The sequence below is a fragment of the Syzygium oleosum genome, unplaced genomic scaffold (genome assembly GCF_021117445.2).
Source record: "Syzygium oleosum isolate NSW1041296 unplaced genomic scaffold, Sole_v2.1 Sole_v2.07, whole genome shotgun sequence".
Taxonomy (NCBI): domain Eukaryota; kingdom Viridiplantae; phylum Streptophyta; class Magnoliopsida; order Myrtales; family Myrtaceae; genus Syzygium; species Syzygium oleosum.
Genome location: NW_026607491.1, coordinates 12,157,642 through 12,181,404, shown reverse-complemented (window position 1 = coordinate 12,181,404; position 23,763 = coordinate 12,157,642). Strand labels below are relative to the sequence as shown.

The window sequence follows — 23,763 nt, the reverse complement described above, 5'->3', positions numbered from 1 at the left end:
TGCTCTTGAGATTCGTTCGGCGTTTGTTGCCTGGAAATCCGTTTCACATTTTGGCTCATTGTTAAGACATTATGATTTGCATCTTAGGCAGTAGAGATTGTATAAAAAAGTGAGCTGAGGGTGCCTTTTAGCATCTGGTTTTGCGTGTGAGCGAAAGAGCTCAACTTGATTTACATCAGATTGGATTAGCTGTTAAAAGAGCTAGCCAGAAGTAGTCAATTGCCCTCACTATAAAACAGCTCACCTTGATGAAAGCCAATATTGAAATCTGTCTGCATTTTCTTACTTAATTTTGAACTTGTCTTTCACTGCTTCGACATTGACTTTAATTGTACTTTTCTTGTTGCCTCAAAAGTAAGCCCAGGAAAAAAAAATTTACTCTCGCCAGAGTGAGATACAGTGGCTTGGTCCTTGTAAGGGTGAGAAAAAAAAACAGGCATTGAGTGACAAAGCCAAGATGGTCTTCTTCGAGACTATTGGCCCTTTTCACCATCTGAACTTTGACATTCAGGATTTTTATATTATTTGAGAGAGAGAGAGAGAGAGAGAGAGAGAGAGAGAGAGAGATACAATGGCTTGGTCCTTATATTCATACGGAGGTGCTTTTTATTTTGAAGGCTTAAAGGGTGACAAAAGCTAAGAAACTACTTGTTTTGATTGCTCCATCTGCAAAAGCATCTAACAAACAGGCATTGTGTGACAAAACCAAGATGGTCTTCTTCAATACTATTGGCCCCTTTTACCATCTGAACTTTCACATTGAGGATTTTTTATATTATTTGATATATATATATATATATATATATAGAGAGAGAGAGAGAGAGAGAGAGAGAGAGAGAGAGAGAGAGAGAGAGAGATACAATGGTTTGGTCCTTATATTCATATGGAGGTGCTATTTTTTTGAAGGCTTTAAGGGTGAGAAAAACTATGAAACCACTCGTTTTGATTACTCCATCTGCAAAAGCATCAAGCAAACTGACATTGAGTGACAAAAACAAGATGGTCTTCTTCAAGACTATTGGCCCGTTTTACCATCTGAACTTTCACATTCGAGAGAGAGAGAGAGAGAGAGAGAGAGAGAGAGAGAGAGAGAGAGAGAGAGAGAGAGAGAGAGAGTTGCATGGGGTTTCACAAGGCAAAAGGAGAAACCAATAAGAAGCCAGAAGGTTGCAATTAGTTGGACACTTCCTCATAGATAAGAACTTCAAGCTGTAAAACCCTTTGTAATGACATAAACACCCGCTTACTGTGAGTAACCCAAATGGAAGAAGAAAACAGACGAAGGTATTGATAGACTTATGCAACCGAAGTCCTCCCAACGCTTCGAAGATATCCACCCAACACTTCCGAGAAAGTCGAAAGAAGATGCTTCCTTCGGATAATCCTAAAGCAGAACTTATCTTATACACGGCTTCCACTCAAATTGATAGGACCCTCCAAGCAATAACTTAAACAACTACGTTCCAAGAGACAGATGAAACGAAAGGTCCAAATCTATAGGACGAAATTAGGAAAAGCTCGAGAAAGGTGGTTCTTCCTTAGCTCAAACAGCAAGCTAAGCAAGTCAAATGGAGGCATTTTCCTCTTTGGAACGAACGGCTTTTCGAACTGGTCGTTAGTTACAATTAGCTTTTCTTGTGTAGCAGAGCAACATTACAAGACAAAGCGCGCGAGTATTGTTCCCCTATATTACATCCACACCCATTAAGAACAGAAACATCATCTCCCGCAGTCATCTTTCCACTAGGGGGTGTAGGAACATTTCAGCCATGGCAGATGCCAGCAAAGCCGTCTTCTCGGAGTTGGACAATGCCAAGACCCAACTCTATCATTTTAAGGCAATCATCATAGCGGGGATGGGGTTCTTTACCGATGCATATGACCTCTTCTGCATTACCGCAGTCACCAAGCTATTGGGCCGCTTATACTACTTCGACCCACACACTGGAAACCCCGGTGCTCTTCCAAAAAACATCTCTAACGCCATCCAAGGAGTCGCTCTATGTGGAACTTTAGCGGGCCAGCTCTTCTTCGGATGGCTCGGGGACAAACTCGGCCGCAAGAAGGTCTATGGCATAACCTTGGTCACCATGGTTGGATGCGCCTTGGCCTCGGGCCTGTCCTTTGGGTCCACCTCCCATAGCGTGATCAGCTGCCTATGCTTCTTCAGATTCTGGCTCGGTTTCGGCATCGGAGGGGACTATCCGCTCTCGGCTGTCATCATGTCCGAATACGCCAATCAGAAAACCCGAGGAGGGTTCATCGCGGCTGTTTTTGCAATGCAAGGTGTTGGGATTCTATTTGCAGGGGCGGTTGCGATGCTGGTCTCAAGGATATTCCTCGCAGCATTCCCTGCTGATCCATTCGATGTTGAACCTGTCTATTCCACTCAGCCGCAGGGTGACTTCGTTTGGCGGATTGTCCTAATGTTCGGGGCGGTCCCTGCCGCCTTGACCTACTATTGGCGGATGAAAATGCCCGAGACCGCGAGGTACACCGCCTTGGTCCAGGGAGACCACAAAAAGGCTGCATCTGACATGGCCAAAGTCCTGGAGAAAGACTTAGTAATCGACGAATCACGATACAACGCCAATCCCAACCTTCCTGTCACCCCTCAGCCTTCGTACGGACTATTCTCGAACGAGTTCTTCCGAAGGCATGGGCTCCACCTACTCGGGACCACGACCACCTGGTTCTTGCTGGACATCGCCTTTTACAGCCTCCAGCTTGCGCAAAAGGACATATACCCTGTTAGCGGCATCCTACACCGGCCAGGGACCATGAACGCGATCGAGGAGGTGTTCAAGTTATCAAAAGCAATGTTCATTATTGCCCTGGCGGCGACGGTCCCCGGGTACTGGTTCACGGTTTTCTTGATTGACAAGATCGGGCGGTTCCCCATCCAGCTCATCGGGTTCCTGGCGATGTCAATCTTCATGGCGGTCCTAGGAACCAGGTACCAGCACTTCAGGGGCGATAAGTGCCCCAAGGGCTCTCGCAAAGAGTACTGCGGGGGCCATCCGATGACCTTCATTGCCTTCTATGGACTCACCCTCTTCTTTGCCAACTTTGGACCCAACTCCACAACCTTCATAGTCCCAGCCGAGCTCTTCCCCGCAAGGTTCAGGTCGACCTGCCACGGAATCTCAGCAGCAGCAGGCAAAGCAGGAGCCATCATAGGAGCATTCTGGATTCAGACATACACGCAGAAGGACTCCGGGACTAAGAAAGCAATCATCGCACTCTCTGTTGTCAACCTACTGGGCTTCTTATTCACTTTCTTGGTGCCAGAGACAAAGGGCAGGTCCCTGGAGGAGATTTCCGGGGAGGATCAGAATCCTGGCGGGCGTCAGTATCAGGACCAGAATGGGAGCGACAAGACAAAGAGAGCTGGTGCTGATGTGGTTCCTGAGACACAGATGGTTTAGGCCTTGAGCTCCATGTGATTCTTAGAGTATTTGATTGTCTCTACTGCTACCTGAAGACTTTGTGGCAATAAATGTGGTTCCAGGATGAAAAAACATGTGATCTGTCATCATAAAGACTTAGCTGAAACACAAGTGTCTGTACTACTACTAATCAAGTTCAAGTGAAACTTCAAAATAATTCATGTTGGATCAGCTCGAACAAATCAGCCTTGCCGTTCTATGCGGATCACACACTGCATCAGTCCTGATGGTACAAGAAAGCCATTAGCTTTTCTTGGCCAAGGAGGACTGGTGCGTGCTATTTTTTGCACTGTTGGGCCTGTTCATGGGCTACTTTTGCAAAGCCGCAGGTTCTTGTTGGGCCACAAAACTTGCACATCATCTTGCCCCTTCAATTATTTACACCACATTGAGCTGGTGCGTCAGATAACCACACTAAGTGCGGTAGTTAATCACTAACCAAACACTAATTAATGGATTGTTTGAAATAAAGAATTACATGAACTGGTGAGTAAGAAAGGGCTTACTTTTGGTTAAGTGATTTAATATTCAATGGAGATTAAAATGATAAAATCGTATCGATTATATTATCAGAACATTTCTGTAGATGCTCCTTGTTCCCCGGGTTGAATAAGAAACTAATACCGTTTATGATTTAATTTTCATCTGTTTAACAACTCTTTATTCTTTTTTTCAGTACTTGAAATTCAACCCTCAATATTTAGCACTTATCATACATTTTCATAAAGAATAGCAAAAGCCCCTTACAAAAATGTATTCTTTCCAAACACCATTTAAACCAAAATTGATTCTCGATACACTTTTAAATTACGATTTATAAATTTACTAAACGCTATTTGCATTTCGAAAAAATCCCGTCAATCCGAAGTCCTTTTGCATTTTCCCAAAGACTTTCTCCCCAAAATCCAACCGAGCGCATCCTTAATCGCAGTGTCGGGTCACATTTATTTCGGAGCCAAAATGCATCTTTACATTAGTGTCGGTGTCGGATGTCACTATTCTTCTCGTGATTCTATTTCACGAAACCCTAGTATGGCGCTTTTTAAGGAGATGGAGGAGACTTTATCGAACAACATCATCTTAAAAAAAGAGAGCACCGTATCATCTTCAAACCAGTAATGGTACGTCAAGATCTTGAAAATGGAGAAGGGGGTTAACGAATGATCGATTAAACATATGAACGGAACTGCGTTTTCCTCAGATTTCCAAGAATGGGGGAGGGCCCACGTCACCGCGTTGTCCTCCCCCCTCACCGGGGGGTGGGGCCCCACCGCTTTCCCAATCCACGGCCCTCGGCGCGCCACGTGTTAAAGCACAGCTGGCAGCCGAACCGTTTGTCAACCACGAAACCTCTTTTTTCTTTTCTGCAGTATACCAAGTTTGACTTCCACCCCTCTCTCTCTCTCTCTCTGGCTTTGGCTTTTGGCTTTTTCAGGCCATACAATTCAGAGCGCCCCAAAGCTTAAGTTAAAGAAGGGGGCGTCGGTGTACTAACTATTTGCCAAATTGATGATTGGTACTGATCTCAGATTAGCTCTTTGGCTTCAAAATATCCCGAGCTGTTTTAAAATTCTGAAACACCCTTTTAGTCCTTCGGTATAAATTCGTCGAAAACACGATCATTGCCGTTCGTGGGTTCACGCTTATCTGCACCGGGATCTTCTTATCCAGAGCAAAAAATGGTCGTAGTCTCACATTCTAGACCGATTGCCTCTGATTATTAATAGGTGCTGTAAAATGTCTTTTTCTGGGAAGTGTGAAAATCAATACAGGAATCACCTATTTATTCATATCTCTCTCTCTCTCTCTCAGGGACTCGTGAATTGGGACCGGAAATGAATTGACCCCGTTAATCAAAACGCCGGCACAAGACGGATTTTCCAATTAAGAGAAACGTGTGAATTGTTAGTACAAAAAATGGAAAGTGCATACAAATTCACAATGGTTGAACTCCAATTCTTGCTCATCCTTCCGATAAGACATGTGTTCCGTTTCTTGGGTCAAGAAACCATCACGAAAGAGAGACACCCAAAACCAGAAAAACCAGAAAAAAGAAAAACTGAGGTTGACTTGGGGGGGCGATACAGAACAAGACTCGTCCGAACATCGAGATAACGGTCTCGCGAGGGCGAACGAGAATGTCCCCACAAAAAAAAAAGAAAATGCGCGTGCGCGAGCGGCGAACAGGTCAACACATGTTGGCCTCCGAACGCGACGGTGCCAGGCAGTCGCAGCCAACACGTAATCCGCCACCTCATCTGACGTGCTCCTCTTGAATATAAAGAAACTGGTATAATTCAGACCGCACTCCCATGCTCTGTCTCATCATCTGACTGTTGGGCCCATGATGCCCTGTCCCCGCCCGCCCCAATTCAATGCAACTTTATCAGACACCCCCCAACGACATCTTCTTCTCTTCTGCTCTCTTTAGCTGAGAGGGAGTGGATTTTGAGCTCTCCCGGTCAATGGGTTTGACTGGAAAAGGCTTCTTGAACACGGAAAAGAAGGCTCACTGTGGTTTCTTGAATTTCAAAATTGAGGAGAGAGAGAGAGAGAGAGGAAAAAGCAGTGAAGAAGCAAAGCAAGAAACAACAAATGTGGAAAATGAACAGATGGGTTCGTGTTCTTCGGGGCAAAGAGACGAAATTTCCGCCATTTTCTCTCTTCCCACTTTCTTTCCAGCGAGGTTCGTTTTGGTCTTCGCTTTCACACTTGGACCCCGCCCCTTCTTCTTTCATAGCATTTGGTTTGGATACTAGATAGAATTTGCATTCATTGCTGCTTCTCAATTTAGAATCTCCATCCTATTTTGCCTCCCTGGTTTTGTGTGAAGACAAAAGTCATTTGAAGAAGCAGAGGCTGTTTCGGATTCATTTTGGATCTTGCTCTGTTTTGATCTGCTCCAGTGGTATTATGTATGTCAGACAAAGTTATTCCTTTTTATTTGTTTTAGTTTTGTCGCCCCGTGTTCATTAATTTCTGCTTATTTTTACTCTCTTTCTGGGAATATTCCTCTATAGATGTGTTTCTGCTTTCTTTAAGGTTTGGCTGTATGGGCTTCGAATATTCTGGAACTGGGGTGGAGTAGATGTAGAACAATCCTTTTTTTTTTCCTGTTTGTGTTTGTGGATCTCTTCTACGCCGTCTTGGTGATAGTTAAGTTGTGGCATTTTTCTCGGTGGTTTCAGTTTTCGGTTTTAAGCATCTGAGTGGGCTGAAATTACATCGATTTCGTGTTTTTGCTGATCTCTGATGAATCCACATAGAATTTTATCTGAACCCTTTTTTGTCACCAAGACAAAATGCCTGGTTTCTTAGTCAATTCCTGGTATGCTATGGAGGCAGTTTGATGTACTGCACTCAGTAAATTGCTGAATAAGTTCTGATGGTTTTGGGGACATTGCTTGTTTGGGTTGTACTTGTGCATATACTTATGTGGAAGGTAGTTTGTTGGGCGTGCTTTTGCATTTGCAACAACTGAGCGATGCAAGTTCACAGGTTGAGATTATCGTTTCAATGTGTATTTCTAATAGATGCGCTTTCCTTTTTGTTTGCTTTCAGAACTGATGTTTCGTACCTTGTCGATTAGGATGCTTCTTGACTGAATCTTGGCCTTGATACTGTCCCCGCCAAATATTAGTCAAAGGAGTCTTATCTGAAAGAGATAAGAGCAAAAAATTTGGGGCAGAACATGACAGATAGTGCGGCTCCGAAAGTTCGACTTGTTAAGTGTCCAAGATGCCTGCAGCTCCTTCCAGAATCAGTAGATGTTCCTGTATATAGATGCGGTGGATGCGGCGCGATTCTTCAAGGTAATTATCTCAGTATATTCTATAGACTAGTGAGGAATTTTGTGATTTTTCAGTGCTGTCAGTTTTTTTGCAAGTTGAAAGACCCTTAAAAGGCTTGTCTTAGGAGTCTCTTGGATGGAGAGTAGTAGAAGATCCTCTCAGATACCCTCAGCTTCATGACTTTCTGTCCCATGATTGCTTTGAGCTATACCGTTATCCTTTTAATTTGCTCTCGCGAACATTTGTACCTCTATTCTGCTACGATGCGTTGACTTCATAGCTTTTGAAGCGAGTAATGGCGGGAACATTTCCCTTCTTAATGATGTTCTGATAACACCTTGTTGTTGGCACGCAGCAAAATACCGGAGGAATGATGCCAAGGATACAGGGTCAGATATTCGTGAAGAGAGTAGCATCCCGACAGAGAAATCGGCTTATGTTTCTGAGGATAAACAATCAAGTGGCGCACGTAATGGTATGATGATTCCTTCATTGGAAGATCGTTCTGTAAATTTAAATAATGTGGGCGAACGGGACACATCTATCTGTCATATCCCGGAGCAGGCAGAAGAGGCACAGGTTTGTAACGGTCACCTCGACAATGGGAAGAGTGGAAGCGAATCTAGGAATGTTGACGTGGAGGAAAATGGAGCGCTTGAGGAGCCTTGTTTGTCTGCCGCAGTTAGTTCTCACGATAAAGATCAGTCATCTCAAATTGGTGAAAATATAAAAGGTCAGATAAAAGAAGAAAGTTCGCCAATCCCTGAAGCAAACTCAGTGCTAGAAGCAGATAATGGTGAGATTGACTCCAAGGACGACAGCCCAAGAACGATATCCGGAAGTAGTTCGCAGATTACCGACGAGGGCCTGGTGGCAGAAAACATTTTAGCCAATGACGCCCCACTGCTGTCTTCTGGTGAACAGAAGGAGCAACTTCAGAATGATGTTCCCATTCGTCGTGCATTTGAGCGTATGACATCTAAGGAAACATTTGCAAGCACGGAGTATGTTGACCCTGCCTCTGAATTCAGCGATGCATTAGGTGATAGGTCCGTATCACCAACTGCCAGAAGCTCTCATGCTTATGAAGGCAGCGTGTCTTCTTATGACGCTTTCGAAGATCAATACCATGACAGGGATTTTCATAAGTTTAAGTATCCTGGAGAGAAAATGAATGCCGTGCCTTCTAAAGAACGGCGAAATAGGGGTAAGTATCAGGTGAATGACTCGATGGGTAGAGATTCTCGAGTTCATCATCCAGATAGGCACTTTACACCGCCTTATTTTACTTCAGATATGGGGCTTTATGCTATGAAAGGAAGCAGATGGGTCCAAAACGGGATGGCGGAACCCTCGAGCCATGTCTCTCCTAGTAGGTACCGTATAAGATCAGAAAGAGATGAATTACCGCCGAGGATTCCGGGGCAACCCAGAGCTGGCTATGATCATGGAAGTCCATCGAGTCAAGTGTACCCTGAACATGACAAGTTGAAACTATTGAAAATGGTCTATGAACTGGAGGACCAACTTAAAAGGACATGTAACATGGATAAGGTGGCTAGCGAAAGGGTTTCTGCGGGATTCAATTGGAAGGAAAATCGTAGCTCTATGTACTACGATGGTGGCCTATTGGAGGAGAGTGACTCTCTGGGATTAAATATGCCTGGATATCTTAGGAGAAGCGAGCCACGCAATAATTGGCGATCCTCAAAAATACCCTTCTCGGCCGAGATGACAAAAAGAAGTTACCAATCCAACCACACCCATTTGCATCATTTCCCTCCTGAGTATCGACGCTCTGAGCCGTTGCCTCCACCTAATATTTACAATAGAGGCCTCTACGGTTTCAACGAGACTCGGAATCCCTATAGTCCCTACAGCTCATGTGCCTCGAGCCCTCAGCGTTATATGGACTATGAGCCCTCAATGGGGGATAGTGACACTAACTCCAATCATCAGAGGTATAAGATCCGAGAGTTTAACAAGTATTTCAGGGAAAATCATCATGTGGTGAAGAGGCATTTAAGGCCTATAGCTGGTGGCGCACCGCTCATAACTTGCTACCGATGCTCGAAACTGCTGCAACTTCCTGCAGATTTTCTGTTTTTCAAGAAAAGGTGTCATCAACTGAGGTGTGGTGCTTGCAAGGCAGTGCTTAAATTTTCAGTCCAAAACCGAATTCATATAGTGCCATATGTGCGGGATGCCGAAGCGCCTCCACCAAGTGAGGCTGATGACTGCGATGACTTGATGAATAGAAGGAGGTATTCCTCAACTTCTCATGCCAATGGTTTTCCACAAACAGCTGTGTCTTGCTCTGATGATTACGGACTTTCCATCTGTAAAAGCTGCTCAACAGAAGGCGATCCTGCTTTGTTGGCACAGTTTCAAGCTCTAGATGACAGTAGAGAGGAGAAGACGAGATTTTCTCTGAATCGGTGCCGAAACAAACAAAAGAGTCAGCCTGGAATCTACGAATCAGCTGGTTGCTCTGGGCAGGATGGAATATCCCCCAACTCTGAGGGGCTGCCCCATAGATCAAACTCGCCACTTCATCAGCTTATGGGGTATTATTCGGTGAGCCAGGTCTTTCGAGGGCCTGAACCATCAGATGCAGGTGCAAGTTCATCTAGCCAGAAAAAGTCAGGATCTTGACAATTTTCTCGCATAGCTTAGGCCTGAGAGAACTGGAACACAAGCATGTGATCAGCATGAATCGCTGCTCTTCGACGTTGAATCATTTCAAATTCCGGGAATTAAGTGGGCAATGCTGTGATAACAGTTCAGAACCTCTCCTCTAGAGATCAAATTTTCTTTAAGATAACACTGGATGCAGGTTGTGAAGTTCAGTTCAGATTTTCAGTGGTAGAGTTTCTTTTAACAGTAGTATGTATACAAAAGGCGCAAGGGAGGATCTCTCAATTGATTTGTTTGTTCTTGTAAGTAGTCATCCATATACCACCAACACATATACATCTAATTTTCCTCGCCTGTACTTGTGTTCGTCGCCGCCACGCATCCAAACTGGAACGAAGCCAATGTAAAAAGGATTGACTGGTGTTCTCTCTTCTTGAATTTGAGGGGTCATTTGGTTTCATTTTCATCTGCTTATGCATTGCATTTCTTACCAACGACTCTGTTCATTTTTTCTGGTGAAAGTTCTTGTCAAAGCTTCTGATTCCATGTATTATCAGTTCCTTCTCAAGTTATGAAAATCATCATGAACTAATCTTTATCTCATCTGGTGAGATTGAACAAGGTTGGTGTTGAGAATCAGACAGTGAGATGTTTTTTATTGTTTCGGGCATGTTCGAGTAGGATGGAAACCCGATTTGACCCATTGACAACCTTGGAGATGGATTCTTGCTCTCCGACAGAGGCGGACCGAGGAACTTAGATTAGAGTATTTACGTATGAAGGAAAAATCTTCCATTTCACCTATCAAAATTTACCCATTTCGCCTATTGATTTTCCTTTAATGGAAAAAATCGATTCTTAAATTCCGACAAGTCGCTTCCCCTATTTCTGGACTTACATGAGAAACGACGAGAGCTATAAAACTCGAGATATCAGCATAATTTCCATCCTATACATTCGATAGGAGTTTCTGTAGTTTTGGATCTTGCAACTCATGGAAAAATTGACTTGATATAATGTAAAATGCCTTAAACCTTTCAATAAGTTCATCATTCTAAAATTTCAAATGTTTTTCCTGGTTTGCATTTTTCTAGAAAGACATTTTATGTTGCCTTTTTTTTTTTCTTTTGACCGACTTATAGTAGCAAATTTACAAAAAAATGAAAACTGCTAGCGTACCCAAGTAGTTTGAGCTCACCGCGACACAACCCAATCAAAAACCAAAGAACAGTTGCTGTCACATGCGACTTCACTTCACGGCGGTGAGATTAGCGCTGCCCCCGCCCCTTGCCCCTCCCAACACACGCACTGTATATACACGAGCGCAGTCGCACTCGCGACCCTCCGCGCGTGGAATTCATCTCCCGCCTCGCAGCTCGATTCGAGCAGAGGCGCATCATCCTCTTCCAGGTCGGTGACGCTCGTAGTTTGCCCAGCAGAATTTGCTCTTCGTTCATCGTTATCTGCTTGATGAATTGGCTGTTGTATCTGTGGCGCCTGGAAAAACCTGAGCTTGTCGTCGTGCTTTGTGTCGTTGTTATGTGTCTTCGATTCTGATAACCAGTACCGTTAAGGAATTTTGGGTAATGAGCACCTGAGGCACTCTCTAAGAAACAACAGGGAAAGTTTGTGACTTTCGGTGCGCCGTCCCATTGGGTCGTGTGTAATTTGTCTAACGAGTGACTCGAAGCGCACATTTGACAAGACCCTTTATCGAAAGCGTCGTTCTTTTCGTTGTATTTTGAACACAGAAGTCTGATTTGGTCTGGATTATGTGTATGCAGGGATGGGGAGAAAGAAGCAAGCTCAGCCGCGGAGGTCGGGTGGGATAATAATTGCGAGTAATGGCCAAGACAACACTAAATCAGATTTGGCTGACGAAAATGTGGTAGCAAATGAGAAGGCACAGAAGGGCGGATTGGATATAAGTGACCCACCAGTTTTTGTAGATGTTGAACGCACTTGTTGGGCATTGGATGAGCATTTTGATATATCTGAACTTGTATTGACCGACTTGAATATAGGAGGGGGATTTTCAGGTTTTAGAGTAGAAAATGGATTTTATCAGAGTTCGGATTACTCCTTTAGGTTCAGGGTGTGCAACGTGAATGAGTTTGTGGCTCGAATTAAACTGGGTCATTGGCCTGTATTATCCTCTAAAGATGTCCATTTGGAGTTGGTCGAGAAGTACTCGGCTGAGAACAGGGAGAATCAAATGGTGGTTTTGTCGGGTTCTTTTGATGGACCAAATGAGGGAGTTTCTGGTCTTGCTCACTTGGCTAGTCTGAAGTTTATGTCAGTTAGGCCACTTGAGGAGATTGCTTTTTCAGAGGACATGACGACTTTAAGGGTGAGGGTGGAAATTCTCAAGAGCGCCTTTGATGCTTGTGAGTCACTTCATGATAATACGAGGCAATTGTGGAAAAAGAGCATGATCAATGTCATGGCTTGGTTGAGACCAGAGGTTATGACTTCAGAGGCCAGGTATGGAATTTGTCAATCTCGAGCAGTAGGAAATGATTTGCATCCAGATGAAAGGGATAGCGCCACAGTAAACCGGAAAGGCGTAAAGTTTGACGTCAGTGGATTTTATGAGGCCATCAAGCCGTCAAAGTAAGCATAGCATGAATTCTTATTTAAGATCTTTGAGATGTCTCCTCATTTGGTCTTTGTTGCTCGCTTCTTTGCTTTACAGAGCGGATCCAATGCTCGATGATAACATTCCCAACTTACTTCCTAAGCTTAGGCCATATCAACGTCGCGCTGCATACTGGATGGTGCAGAGAGAGAAAGGAGCTTTAGGAAGTTTTGGCACGAAGGGAACAAGTCAGTTAGTTTCTCCTCTATGCATGACTGTGGGTTTTGTTGACTCCGGTTTACAAATGTTCTACAATCCATTCAGGTGCAGTTTCTCTATTCTTTCTTGGTACTACATAAATACAAATTCTACCATGTTTAGGGGTAAAATGGTTGAGTGTGGCTGGGTGTGGGTGGCATTTCTCCATTTTTGAACTCACGATCACTACATCCTGTAACCTTCATCCTCCCAGTTAAGTCCATTAGCTTAGTTGCAATTTTACCCAACTTCAAATGTGAGACATGGCATGGTTCTATGCAATAGACAACAGGGAGCAGGAGTACTATAAAATAATTGACATGCAGAATAATTGTAACAAGGGCTAACAAGATTTTAACCTTCGACTTGACATCTAATGCCTGTTATAGGATCGTTTGTTCTCAAAATCTAAGTTGTCTGAGAACGTACTTAGGTTATGTCTCACAACCATTTTCACGTAAATGGACTCTTGATGATGGTAGTGGTTGGTTAATTGTTGCTGTGGATTCGAATTTAATATGCTGCTGTAAGGTGCAACTTTACTTCCAGCTGTTACAGGGGATGCTTTTTCCACAGAATAGTTTCTGCTTCTGCCTTGCTTGAATTCATATTTGCTTTCTCTCTCTCTCTCTCTCTCTCTCTCTCTCTCTCTCTCTCTCTCTCTCTCTAATGTATTACGATGATCATCAACATAAGGGTCATAAGACATTCATTTTGATAGCGTCATCTATCAATTTTTTACGCCTTAACTATGCCAATTTTGTGTATGTACCTGCATTATTATGATATGATATAATTTTGCTTGGAAATGTTTGTTTTTCATTTTATGTTTTCCAGTGGTAATGTGGCAATGCGCCCAGAAGTTCTCTCTGAACGTGTATCTGGTGGTATCCTTGCTGGTCAGTCTTGAAAATACCTTGAGTTTAATCTTTTTATTTCTATGCTAATGCTATTCCTGCTGGAACTATTCACACCATAATGATCGATAATTCTGAACAGATGAGATGGGTTTAGGAAAGACTGTTGAGCTGCTAGCTTGCATCCTTTCCCACCGTTGGTCAGCATCTGAGAGTGGAGCATGCATCGATGAGGAATCACAATTGAGAGGAAAGAGTCGAATTCATACTAAAAGATTGAAAAGGGAACGGGTTGAGTGCATTTGCGGAGCTGTGACCGAAAGTTTCTGGTACACAGGACTGTGGGTTCAATGTGACGTTTGTGATGCATGGCAACATTCCGATTGTGTTGGTTATTCAGCTAGAGGGAAAAAGGTGAAGGATGGTAGTGGACAACCGGGAAGAGAGAAGAACATCGAGAAGTTCAGAAGAAAGAAAAATGTTCCCACTATTGTAGAGAGGGAGGGAAAATATGTCTGTCAATTGTGCTTGGAATTGATGACTGTTACTGAGTCTCCTGTTCCAAGTGGGGCAACTCTAATTGTGTGTCCGGCTCCTATATTGCACCAATGGCAAACTGAAATTATCAGGTGTAGAAGCTATCTTTTGATGTTATTGTCCATTTCTTTTCCTTGACTTTAGACTTAGCATTATCTGTGAGCTGGATATTTTTATGTGCTTTCACTGGTTGCCTATAGAGAATATTGATAAAGTTGGTCCGATGAGATTGATGGGTGCCCTAATGTTGAAAGCATATTATCAAAATATATGTGAAGTTCTCATGCCTGTTGTTTTTTAGTAGAAGTTTGTTATTTTCCTATGCTGTCATATCATCTTTAGTAGTTTTGGGCTTTCTTGTTTTGGTTCTGAATTTTATTATTGAATAGTTATCAGGCAAAATTTCCATGTTAATGAGATGCTTCAATTGTTGTAGCATTTCTGGTGCATTGAGCTTAAATTTCGAATTTTATGTGTGCCTTTGCTCCCCCTTGTAGGCACACAAATACTGATTCTGTGAAAATGCTGGTTTATGAAGGAGTGAGAAACACATCCTTTTCTGAAGAACCAGCAGTTGAAGTCCATGAACTTGTTTCCTATGACATTGTACTGACAACATATGAAGTGCTGAAAGAGGACCTATCACATGACTCTGATAGGCACGAAGGGGATCGCCGCTTCATGAGATACCAGAAGAGGTTCTATCAAATCTCCATATTCGTCGGCTATTACGTTTGTCCTTTACTAAGCTTGAGCACAAATCCCCCAGCCTAAACAAAAGGATTAATTTAAGAAGATTTATCTTGAGTAGTAACTTACCAGAACGATTTAGATGCCCAAATGGTCCAGAGTAATGCTGGTTAAGATATGTTTACTACTTGCTTATAGGTACCCTGTTATTCCGACTCCACTCACTAGAATCTTCTGGTGGAGGTTATGTTTGGACGAGGCTCAAATGGTGGAGAGTAATACTGCTGCTGCAACAGAAATGGCATTACGATTACATTCTAAACATCGTTGGTGTATTACTGGCACTCCCATTCAGCGTAGACTGGATGATTTATATGGGCTCTTGAAGTTCCTTAAACTAAGTCCTTTTGATGTCCCTAGATGGTGGAATGAAGTTATACGAGATCCATACGAGGTATGAAGATCTTTATGATTTTCTTCTGTGGGAGAAGTTCTCATATTAGACTTGCTTCCATTGATAGTTCAATATGAGAACACTCTCTTTTTTTTGCCCTTTGGCTGCAGAGGAGAGATGCGGGAGCTATGGAATTTACCCACAGTTTGTTCAAGCAAATTATGTGGCGTTCTTCAAAAAGACACGTTGCTGATGAATTACATCTTCCTCCTCAGGAAGAGTGTCTTTCATGGCTTTCTTTCTCAGCTATAGAGGAACACTTCTATCAGAGGCAGCATGAAACTTGTGTGGATTATGCTCGCGAACTTATTGAGAGTTTAAAGGCAGATATTCTCAAAAGAGAAGCTCCAGGTTGTGCATCTTCTCTGATGGTTCAATTGGTGAGACTTTGAGATGAAATGTGACAACTCACACCTGCGTTTTCAGGTAGTGCATCTTCTGCACCATCTGATTGTTTAATCACTCATGTGGAGGCTGCGAAGCTGCTGAACTCACTCCTGAAGCTTCGCCAAGCATGCTGTCATCCTCAAGTAGGAAGTTATGGACTTCGCTCTCTACAACAGTCACCCATGAGCATGGAAGAGGTCTTAACGGTATGTTTACCTTTTAGCTTGATTGATAGATTATGCATGGTCTTAAAGCGCTGTGGAGGAAAGTCCAAGAAGTATAAGTTCAGTTATTGCTAACTTCTAGAGGAACTTCTTCCCAGGTTCTCATTGGTAAGACAAAGATAGAGGGAGAGGAAGCCCTAAGGCGGTCAGTTGTTGCTTTGAATGGGCTTGCTGGTATAGCCATCATAGAGGACAATTCTGCTCATGCTGTGTCCTTGTACAAAGAGGCCTTGGATTTAGCTATGGAGCACTCGGAAGATTTCAGCTTGGATCCTTTATTGAACATTCATATTCATCACAATCTTTCTGAAATACTTTTCAAGGCTTCGAATGGCTCACTGCAAATTCAGTTAAATGATGGACAAACTTTCGGAAGCCCAAGGAATAAGGCCTCAAAGAGACCTTATTTTGGAGAATGCGATAACGAACATACCACAAAGAGGCAAAAATTGAATGGAATCGAAGATGATGGTTCTGTTTCAAATACTCCAAAGGCACCTACTTCCATTTCCGAAATGTCAGTGGATGCCTTACATGAAACAAATGAGTGCAATGCGAAGCCCTCTTTTGCATCTAATTCTTTTAGTTATGATTGTCTAAAAACAGTTTGTGAGAGCTTCAAGCAAAAATTCCTGTCTATTTTCAATTCAAAGTTGATCGTTGCTCAACTCGACTTCAAAAAATCATATGAGCAGGTTTGTTTTACGTATGCTTCTCTCTACTAGTGAAAGTTCATTCCATGCTCAATTAAGGTGATGTTTATCCTAGTGTTTTCGTCTAGAGAGTTCTATAATTGAGCAAATTAGCCATATCATTCCAGTCTAGAATTTGTCAAACCTATTAGTAGCTAGAGCATTCAGGAATAAATTACTGGTTGATCTGTACCTTGGATCCATTTCATGACAGTTCAAGCTTTTAAGACAAATGATAGCCTAACATGGAACTAGAGCTTCGTTCTCTAGTTATCTGCATCTACATTTGTTATCGTGCTTGTGCTCTTAGGTTACTTGTTTAATGAATTTAAATCCATATTATGTGTTTCACGTGTTAGGCTCATCTTACTCACAAGAAGGATTGAGGAATAACTAACGGTTAATGGACACCATGTGGCAATTAAGCTTTCAGGTCAAAATAGTCACCTAACAAGTAGCTTCTCTGCCTGCTTTCTCCAATCAAAGCAGAATACTTTTCACTTCTTCAGCAATTAGTTTGTGTTTGCATTGCTTGATTAATGAAATCGTGTCCTTAATGACTGTCTGTAGGCAGCATGCAGTATCTAGCTTGTAAGGCTTTTATTTCCACTTTTCTCCAATGTAATCAGTGTTGTGCTTCTTATATGCTTAGTTTCCTGGTTGACAACTGGTTGTCTGATACTACTTTTTGTGTCTTGAAGGTCTGCGATGCATTTAGTGAAATGAAAAATCAAGGTTCAGTTTGGTGGTTGGATGTTCTTCATCATATCGAACAGAGTAGGGATTCCACGAATGAGTTAATAAGAAAGATTGGTGAAGCTGTCCTGGGATCTACTAACAATTCGAGGTCATCTAAGATTGGCTCTAGGTGAGTCCATTTGTTATTTTCTGCATCTTATACTTCTAGTGCAAAAATGATTGGCTCTTGGTGAGTCCTGTTATTAAAATATGAATGTTATACTTGTAATGCAAAAAGGTGAATCCCCTCTGTTTCCTTTCCATATGCTATGATAATGCATAGTCTTGCTTGCATGAAATTTTCCTTACTTTGTTGGGGCAACTTTGGCTCTACGTCACCTCAAGACTTACTTGTCATTCTCCTTTGAAGTGAATTTTGAAAACTTTTGCGTATTGATTCTTTTAGCCCCTTAGAGCGTGCAAGATCCTCCTCACATGCAATTTATAAGTTGTGAAATGGAACTAAGTTGTATCCAGTTTCTTCGTGTTGATCCCATATCATGTGGAGATGATAAGCAGAACTTAATCAGCATGAATTATCAATAATGCCACAGGTACACCCATATAATGATCATTTCTGGGAAGGAAAACAATTTTCTTTTCATTGTTTTCCTTCTTCTTTTTCCTTGGGGGGGGGGGGGGGGGGGTGGAAAGAAGTAGTTAAATTTCTTTGATTGTCAATTCCTTCCTTGTTAATTAATTAATTTTCTAATTCTTCCCAAAAATTGGTAGCTAATCATGGTTTTGTGGCATGGGAATCAAGTAAGTAGCTGCTACTTATTAATTGGATAACTGGTACTTACTTGAATACATATATATATATATATATATATATATATATATATTGACTGCTAGGAGAGGCAGTGGTTTTGTATGCATCGAGTGATTAAAGTGATAACTACCCGTCTACATCTGTTGCCAGTGGTTGACGCCTGACTGTTACATACTTATACTGCTTTTCACCCATCCATATATTTTGAATCGTGTACATGGTTGAATTTTCTTAGAGAGCAACTTTTGGAAAAATATACTTGGTTATGGTACAAATAAATTTTGACATCTACTCATCATAACAGCCAGCACTCTGCTTATATCTTGATCCAGCTTTCGAAGCATCCACGGTCTAAAGTACTATATCCAGACTGGTCTTGATTCCCTGGAAGTGTCTAGAAGAGCTGTACTTGATAGACTATTAGAGATTGATGAGACAATGGAAAAACCGAGGGATGAGGACATAGAGAGAGTAGGACATTGCCAAAACTGCCAGCCTAATGGTAATGGTCCTGTATGCATTCTCTGTGAACTAGACGAACTATTCCAGGTTTGCTACTGCTTGTTGTAGTTAAGATCATTAAATTACACTCTGAGATGTAGTACAGCTCTCTTACTCTTTTCCTTTCGCAGATATATGAGGCTCGCCTCTTTCGCCTTAGCAATGCACATGGAGGGATAATTATGTCTGCTGAGGAGGCATTAGATCTGCAGAAGAAGAAATCTGCACTTAACCAGTTCTATAGGACTTTGTCACAAGCAAATAAGAATTCGTCATCTACGTCAAGGGATGAGGAAATCACTGGCAAGAGAGATACTGGCGAGAAAGTAGTGGTCAGTATTACTATTTTCATCTCTTTAACCTTTTTATTAAAATTTTGCTTGTTAGTCCAATTTCTTTGGTTCTTATCTGACATATTATGCGGTTTAGCTTCTTGGACACTACTGCCTCAATATATTGAGCTTGAAATCGAACTTGGACTTCTCATTCTTGTATGTGGCGAACTAAACATCAACTGTCATATGTACATTCTTTGTGAAGGCAAGAGCATACTTTCCTTCAGTAACCTGGATGTGGTTTAACTTATCTTAATTTGATTTTACGTCTTGAGCATGATAATGCTGGTTTAGTTGCAGATTCTTGTTGTAGCTGCAGCTTGGGATTCTAGTTTTCTTTTCTTTTTGGCTTATGTAAAACAAGGAGCAAGTGATGGAAATTACTTTTGAATGATGGAAGTTAAGAAGCTTATGTACATGATTTTTGGTTCATAGGTTTCTAAGTCTCCCTCTGAGTTGGAGGTTGTGCTTGGAGTTATACGGAGCTACAGCAAAGTGCATTTGGGGAAAGAGGGTAAATCAGCAGCCACCAAGCAATTACGTCTTCTAGAGGTATTCCACTCTCTTTCTTGATTTGATATGGGCCAAGGAATTTCAAAAGTGCGAGCTTAGAAATGCTTCAACCACATTATTTAAAATAATATTAGGTTATACATGATATTCTGGAGGGTAAATAGCTCTAAGGTGTAGTGATTTTAATTATGTCTAGAAACCCCACTCAGACTTTGAATGCTCATTGCAATTTGATTGATTCCTTGTGATACTCCACAGTTTTGTGGTACAGGGCCCAAGAAGATGCTTATTCGACAATTTGACTAGGAAGTCTTGTCTTAGTTGAAGTAATAATCCTTTTCGTAGAACATTCGAGGAACTGTTGTCGTTTATTGTGATATCTGGATTGCATTACTATTTTCAAGTCTCTGACACTATTTCCTCTTTTACCGTGAATAGGACATGAGGAAGGAGTATGCCTCCGCAAGGTCTTTGTGCATTGCTCAAGCTCAAGTTTTGCGAGCTCATGATGAAATCAAGATGTCAACTACAAGATTGCGCCTCAGAGAAGATGAGAATGATAAATCTCTTGATGCTCTAAGTGTGGAAGAATTACCTGCGAATAGTGTCCATTACTCGAATGAGAAATTCATATCTTTGGCTTTGTTATTACGTATAAAAGGGAAACTTCGTTATTTGAAGGTATGCAAAAGATGTTTTGATTGAAGTTGGCTGAACATGGTGACTCAAATTTAATTTAGTGAAGAAATATGCCAGGTGGTCCCAACCATTTTAGTTTCCCTGCCACTTTTATGGTCATCCCCTGCTTTTACCCATTTCTTTAATGTGTTTTTAGCATGATTTTTTCTTTTCTCATATGTCCATATCAGGGTCTGGTGCAAGCAAAGCAAAAGGCTTCCATGGAGAACACAGATAGTTCCTTCTTAACTCAAGAAACAGCTACCTGTCAGGTTTCTCCTATGGAACAGAAAAATGAGCACTCAGTGAATGCTTGTCAGGAAGCCTGCCCAATTTGCCATGAAAAAATAAGCATTCAAAAGATGGTTTTTCAATGTGGACATGTCACTTGCTGTAAATGTGAGTACTCTCTCTCTCTCTCTCTCTCTCCAGAAATAATTACATGCAATTGCTTATTTGAGCTGTCGAATCTTGTGGGTCCCGGGTAGGGGCCAGCATATGTATTGACTCGCATGCATTATAATTTTTGTTCTTTCACCCAGAACATGATGTTGCTGATAGTTTGAGGTGTGATAGCATATTTTTTCTGCATTACCAAAGATCATCCATTAATGTTGCAAAGTTTCAAAAGAATCTATCACGTTTAAGATCATAGAAAAGGCACCATCAATTTTGAGCACGGTGGTAATTTGTTGTTTTAGACTTTTTTTTTTTGGTCGGAAGACTCTATTTAAGTGGTAAATTCAAATATTGGGTATCAAAGCCTTTGACTCGACTATTCCCAACAATATGGTGTTTTAGGAAATGCCTTGGCTTTTTATGACCAGATCCGAGTCAAGAACCAATGTTGTCACTCTGGTTACCAGTAGCTTACTTCTCTTTTAATTGTTGAATAACTTTATTTTGTGCCGTTGATTGGTTTGCCTCACTGAAATTCTCCACATTGTGTCCCTATTCGCTTCATGAAGGCTTATTTGAATTGACTGAACACAAACAAGCTCAGGCTGGAGAGTCCCAGAGACGATGGGTGATGTGCCCCACTTGTCGACAACATACGGAGTTCGCAAATATTGCTTATGCTGACGATGGACAAAACAAATTGTCTACTTCTCCTGGGCTGCATGAATCTCAAGATAGCAGAAACGAAGCTTCTATCACTGTCCATGGGTCATATGGAACAAAGGTATGACTCGTCCAAAAGTAATTGAAGACATCAGAGATGTCTGAATAGTCTGCGTGGAAGTATTTCCAAACTGATAACAATCTTTGTTGTTAGTAATTTGTTTTCAAGGATTTCTTTCCATTGAAAACTGCTCTTGAAAAGTGTGTCTCCTGAAGACATCATTTTAGAATTAAGAAGGATATATCTGTACCCTTGTGGATGAAGCAAATCACAAGATGGAGGTCACTTCCAACTATTAGTTAAGTTCTTTACGGCACCTGACCAGAAATGAGCATCATCATTGCTTTCTTGAGAAACTTTGTGTGGAGTTTCACTTCTTTAAGGTTGTTCCATTTGTTGTGGATCGGTCTAGGTGATTTTTTAATTACATACTTTATTCTGGTGGGGTCACGAGGTAAATGGGTTGGATGCTTCATGGGTTTGTATCGGAAGTATGCTTGATGCACTTTCTAGTGACCTTCAAGGGAGTAGCAGCCTTGTCAAAGTAGCTTTAATTTGATTACACTGCTTCATCAAAAAGAATACTGAATAATTTAACTTTAGTTGAATAACAGGGTTTCTCTTTTGCTCATGAGTTTAATTAGAGGTTGATTTAGTATTTTTGTGATTACAATTCCTTATATGAAGTTACGATTAGTAACTTCTTGCCTGTGGGAGTTTTATTGAAGATTGAAGCTGTCACGAGGAGAATCTTGTGGATCAAGTCTACTGAGACAAACGCAAAAGTTCTTGTTTTCTCTAGCTGGAAGGATGTTCTTGATGTGCTGGAACACGCCTTCAAAGCTAACGGTATCTCTTATGCACGGATGAAAGGAGGGAGGTAAACAGGACAATAAACGACATCTTCCCTTCTGTATATGAATATTTACTCTTTGAATATTTATTGAGTAATTATTTGGTATGACTTGCACCAAAAGAAAACTGATTTTTTCAGTCGCAGTAAAGACCATGGGTTAATTATTTTATTTAGATTACTGACTAGACTCGATATGGACTGATGGAATCAAGATGCTGATGCCATAATGATACTGGAAACAGGAAAGCGCACACTGCAGTCGGCCATTTCAGAGGACAAAACGCTAGTGTAAAAGTAAATAAAGGGGAGCATTGCCAAGATATTCAGGTGTTGCTGCTCTTAGTCCAGCATGGGGCCAATGGGCTCAATCTCTTAGAAGCAAGGCACGTGATATTGGTGGAACCACTGCTTAACCCTGCTGCAGAGGCACAGGCAATCAGCCGAGTACATCGGATTGGGCAAGAAAATAAGACGCTAGTTCACCGTTTCATAGTAAGTTCATCTGTTGACTACTTATGCAATCTTATTCGGTATGATAAGAGTACTGCATATCTATCTTGCTGTGCTGATACCAGATCGCCTGTGGTACCAATTGAAATGGATCCAGTTTGGAGTTGATTTCATACTAAACCAAATATTGTCAGTTGGAGAACTGAAATCATTCTGTCAACCCAAAGAATGGGTGACCCTCAAATGAAGCCAGATACCTTGGGTTGAACTACTTTTGTTCAAGTTAATTTATGACATATAAGATCACTCTAAATGGAACTCTCATAACTGAGGTGAACTCTGAAGCATGTTGACCTTTCGGGGAATCTGATGATTCCTTTTTCTAATTCGTGTGTGTGTGTGTGTGTGTGTGTGTTTGGGGTGGGGGTAGAACTTAGAAGGGTAGGATACGACTCCATAACTTCACATATTTCTTCAAAACTTAGTGAGGTTTTTCTTTGTTCCTTTAGGTGAAAGATAGTGTTGAAGAGAGCATCTATAAGCTGAACAAAAGCAGGAACAGCAGTTCATTCATCAGCGGGAATACCAAAAACCAGGACCAGCCTGTATTGACACTTAAAGACGTGGAATCCCTGTTTGCGGCATCACCTGCCAACCCACCGCAGACTGATGAGAGGCCTATGGAAAGCCTAATGCATTTGCCGCCTTCCATGGCCGCTGCTGTAGCAGCTGAGAGAAGACTCCAGGAACAGACAGCTTCACATATTTCGTGAAGACAGATCTTCCAATAACGACATTGACCATCACAATGCACGCTCCAGAAAATTCACAGGTTCGTCACTGTTGGCAGTTAAAAAGTTGTCCGACAACCCGCTTCCCTTCTGTAGGAAGTGTTTTACCAGTCGCTCTCCATTCCGTAAATCATACTCACCTTGTACATACCATAATTTGTTAGCTTTAGATGCCTTTTCAGTGTCCGGCGATCCGTGTAATCTAGTTAGGAAATTCATTTGCTATCAGTGGACAACCTTGTCTTAACTCATTCTTTCTGCGGTCTTGCTCGTGCAAGAATTTCTGGGTCCTACTCATAATTGGTCGAATCTTTCGCGTCAATTGTTATTTCTGTAAACTGCTCTCCTATTTTAAGTAGTATAATTGATTTGACTTAAAGCGAGGAGCTTGGTGCAAAGAGTATTCCTCTTAAGTTGCTGTATGAGTTAGCTTTCTCCACGCAAAAGGAAAG

At 41.8% G+C, this 23,763-nt stretch overlaps 3 protein-coding genes across 11 annotated transcripts; all 3 read left to right on the top strand.

Annotated features, from left to right (window-relative positions):
• The first annotated feature begins 1,532 nt into the window (after window positions 1–1,532).
• On the top strand, window positions 1,533–3,615 carry LOC115671252 (low affinity inorganic phosphate transporter 8-like). The gene has a single exon (XM_030592768.2). The coding sequence runs from the start codon at window positions 1,770–1,772 to the stop codon at window positions 3,426–3,428; it is 1,659 nt and encodes a 552-aa protein (XP_030448628.1). The 5' UTR covers window positions 1,533–1,769; the 3' UTR covers window positions 3,429–3,615.
• A 2,175-nt stretch (window positions 3,616–5,790) lies between these two features.
• On the top strand, window positions 5,791–10,371 carry LOC115670557 (protein ENHANCED DISEASE RESISTANCE 4-like). Of its 5 annotated transcripts, XM_056313147.1 has the most exons (4): window positions 6,165–6,364; window positions 7,039–7,261; window positions 7,596–8,447; window positions 8,535–10,371. In XM_056313147.1, the coding sequence occupies exons 2-4, from the start codon at window positions 7,141–7,143 to the stop codon at window positions 9,893–9,895; spliced, it is 2,334 nt and encodes a 777-aa protein (XP_056169122.1). In that variant the 5' UTR covers window positions 6,165–6,364; window positions 7,039–7,140; the 3' UTR covers window positions 9,896–10,371. The 5 variants fall into 5 exon arrangements, with proteins under 5 accessions (XP_030447737.1, XP_030447741.1, XP_056169122.1 ...); XM_030591877.2 differs by lacking the exon at window positions 6,165–6,364 and adding an exon at window positions 5,791–6,135 and having other exon boundaries at window positions 7,596–10,371; XM_030591881.2 differs by lacking the exon at window positions 6,165–6,364 and adding an exon at window positions 5,791–6,135 and having other exon boundaries at window positions 7,011–7,261; window positions 7,596–10,371.
• Window positions 10,372–11,099: 728 nt separating this feature from the next.
• Window positions 11,100–23,620, top strand: LOC115679829 (uncharacterized). 5 transcript variants are annotated; one of them, XM_030603569.2, is made up of 20 exons: window positions 11,104–11,287; window positions 11,662–12,490; window positions 12,573–12,779; window positions 13,551–13,612; window positions 13,713–14,199; window positions 14,605–14,805; window positions 14,996–15,251; window positions 15,362–15,602; window positions 15,678–15,844; window positions 15,961–16,557; window positions 17,256–17,422; window positions 18,397–18,613; window positions 18,697–18,897; window positions 19,336–19,452; window positions 19,852–20,094; window positions 20,283–20,490; window positions 21,060–21,274; window positions 21,943–22,094; window positions 22,313–22,562; window positions 23,030–23,620. In XM_030603569.2, the coding sequence occupies exons 1-20, from the start codon at window positions 11,119–11,121 to the stop codon at window positions 23,291–23,293; spliced, it is 5,250 nt and encodes a 1,749-aa protein (XP_030459429.2). In that variant the 5' UTR covers window positions 11,104–11,118; the 3' UTR covers window positions 23,294–23,620. The 5 variants fall into 5 exon arrangements, with proteins under 5 accessions (XP_056169118.1, XP_030459429.2, XP_056169119.1 ...); XM_056313141.1 differs by lacking the exon at window positions 11,104–11,287 and adding an exon at window positions 11,318–11,460; XM_056313143.1 differs by lacking the exons at window positions 22,313–22,562; window positions 23,030–23,620 and having other exon boundaries at window positions 11,100–11,287; window positions 21,902–22,091.
• Window positions 23,621–23,763: the final 143 nt, after the last annotated feature.

Bases quoted from the DNA above. Each gene is read 5' to 3' on its own strand.
- LOC115671252 (XM_030592768.2), top strand. From the start codon at position 1,770: ATGGCAGATGCCAGCAAAGCCGTCTTCTCGGAGTTGGACAATGCCAAG.
- LOC115670557 (XM_030591877.2), top strand. From the start codon at position 7,141: ATGACAGATAGTGCGGCTCCGAAAGTTCGACTTGTTAAGTGTCCAAGA. The intron at 7,262-7,595 runs GTAATTATCTCA...GTTGGCACGCAG, and splicing joins ATGCGGCGCGATTCTTCAAG to CAAAATACCGGAGGAATGAT.
- LOC115679829 (XM_030603569.2), top strand. From the start codon at position 11,119: ATGCGACTTCACTTCACGGCGGTGAGATTAGCGCTGCCCCCGCCCCTT. The intron at 11,288-11,661 runs GTCGGTGACGCT...ATGTGTATGCAG, and splicing joins GGCGCATCATCCTCTTCCAG to GGATGGGGAGAAAGAAGCAA. The intron at 22,563-23,029 runs GTAAGTTCATCT...TTGTTCCTTTAG, and splicing joins CGCTAGTTCACCGTTTCATA to GTGAAAGATAGTGTTGAAGA.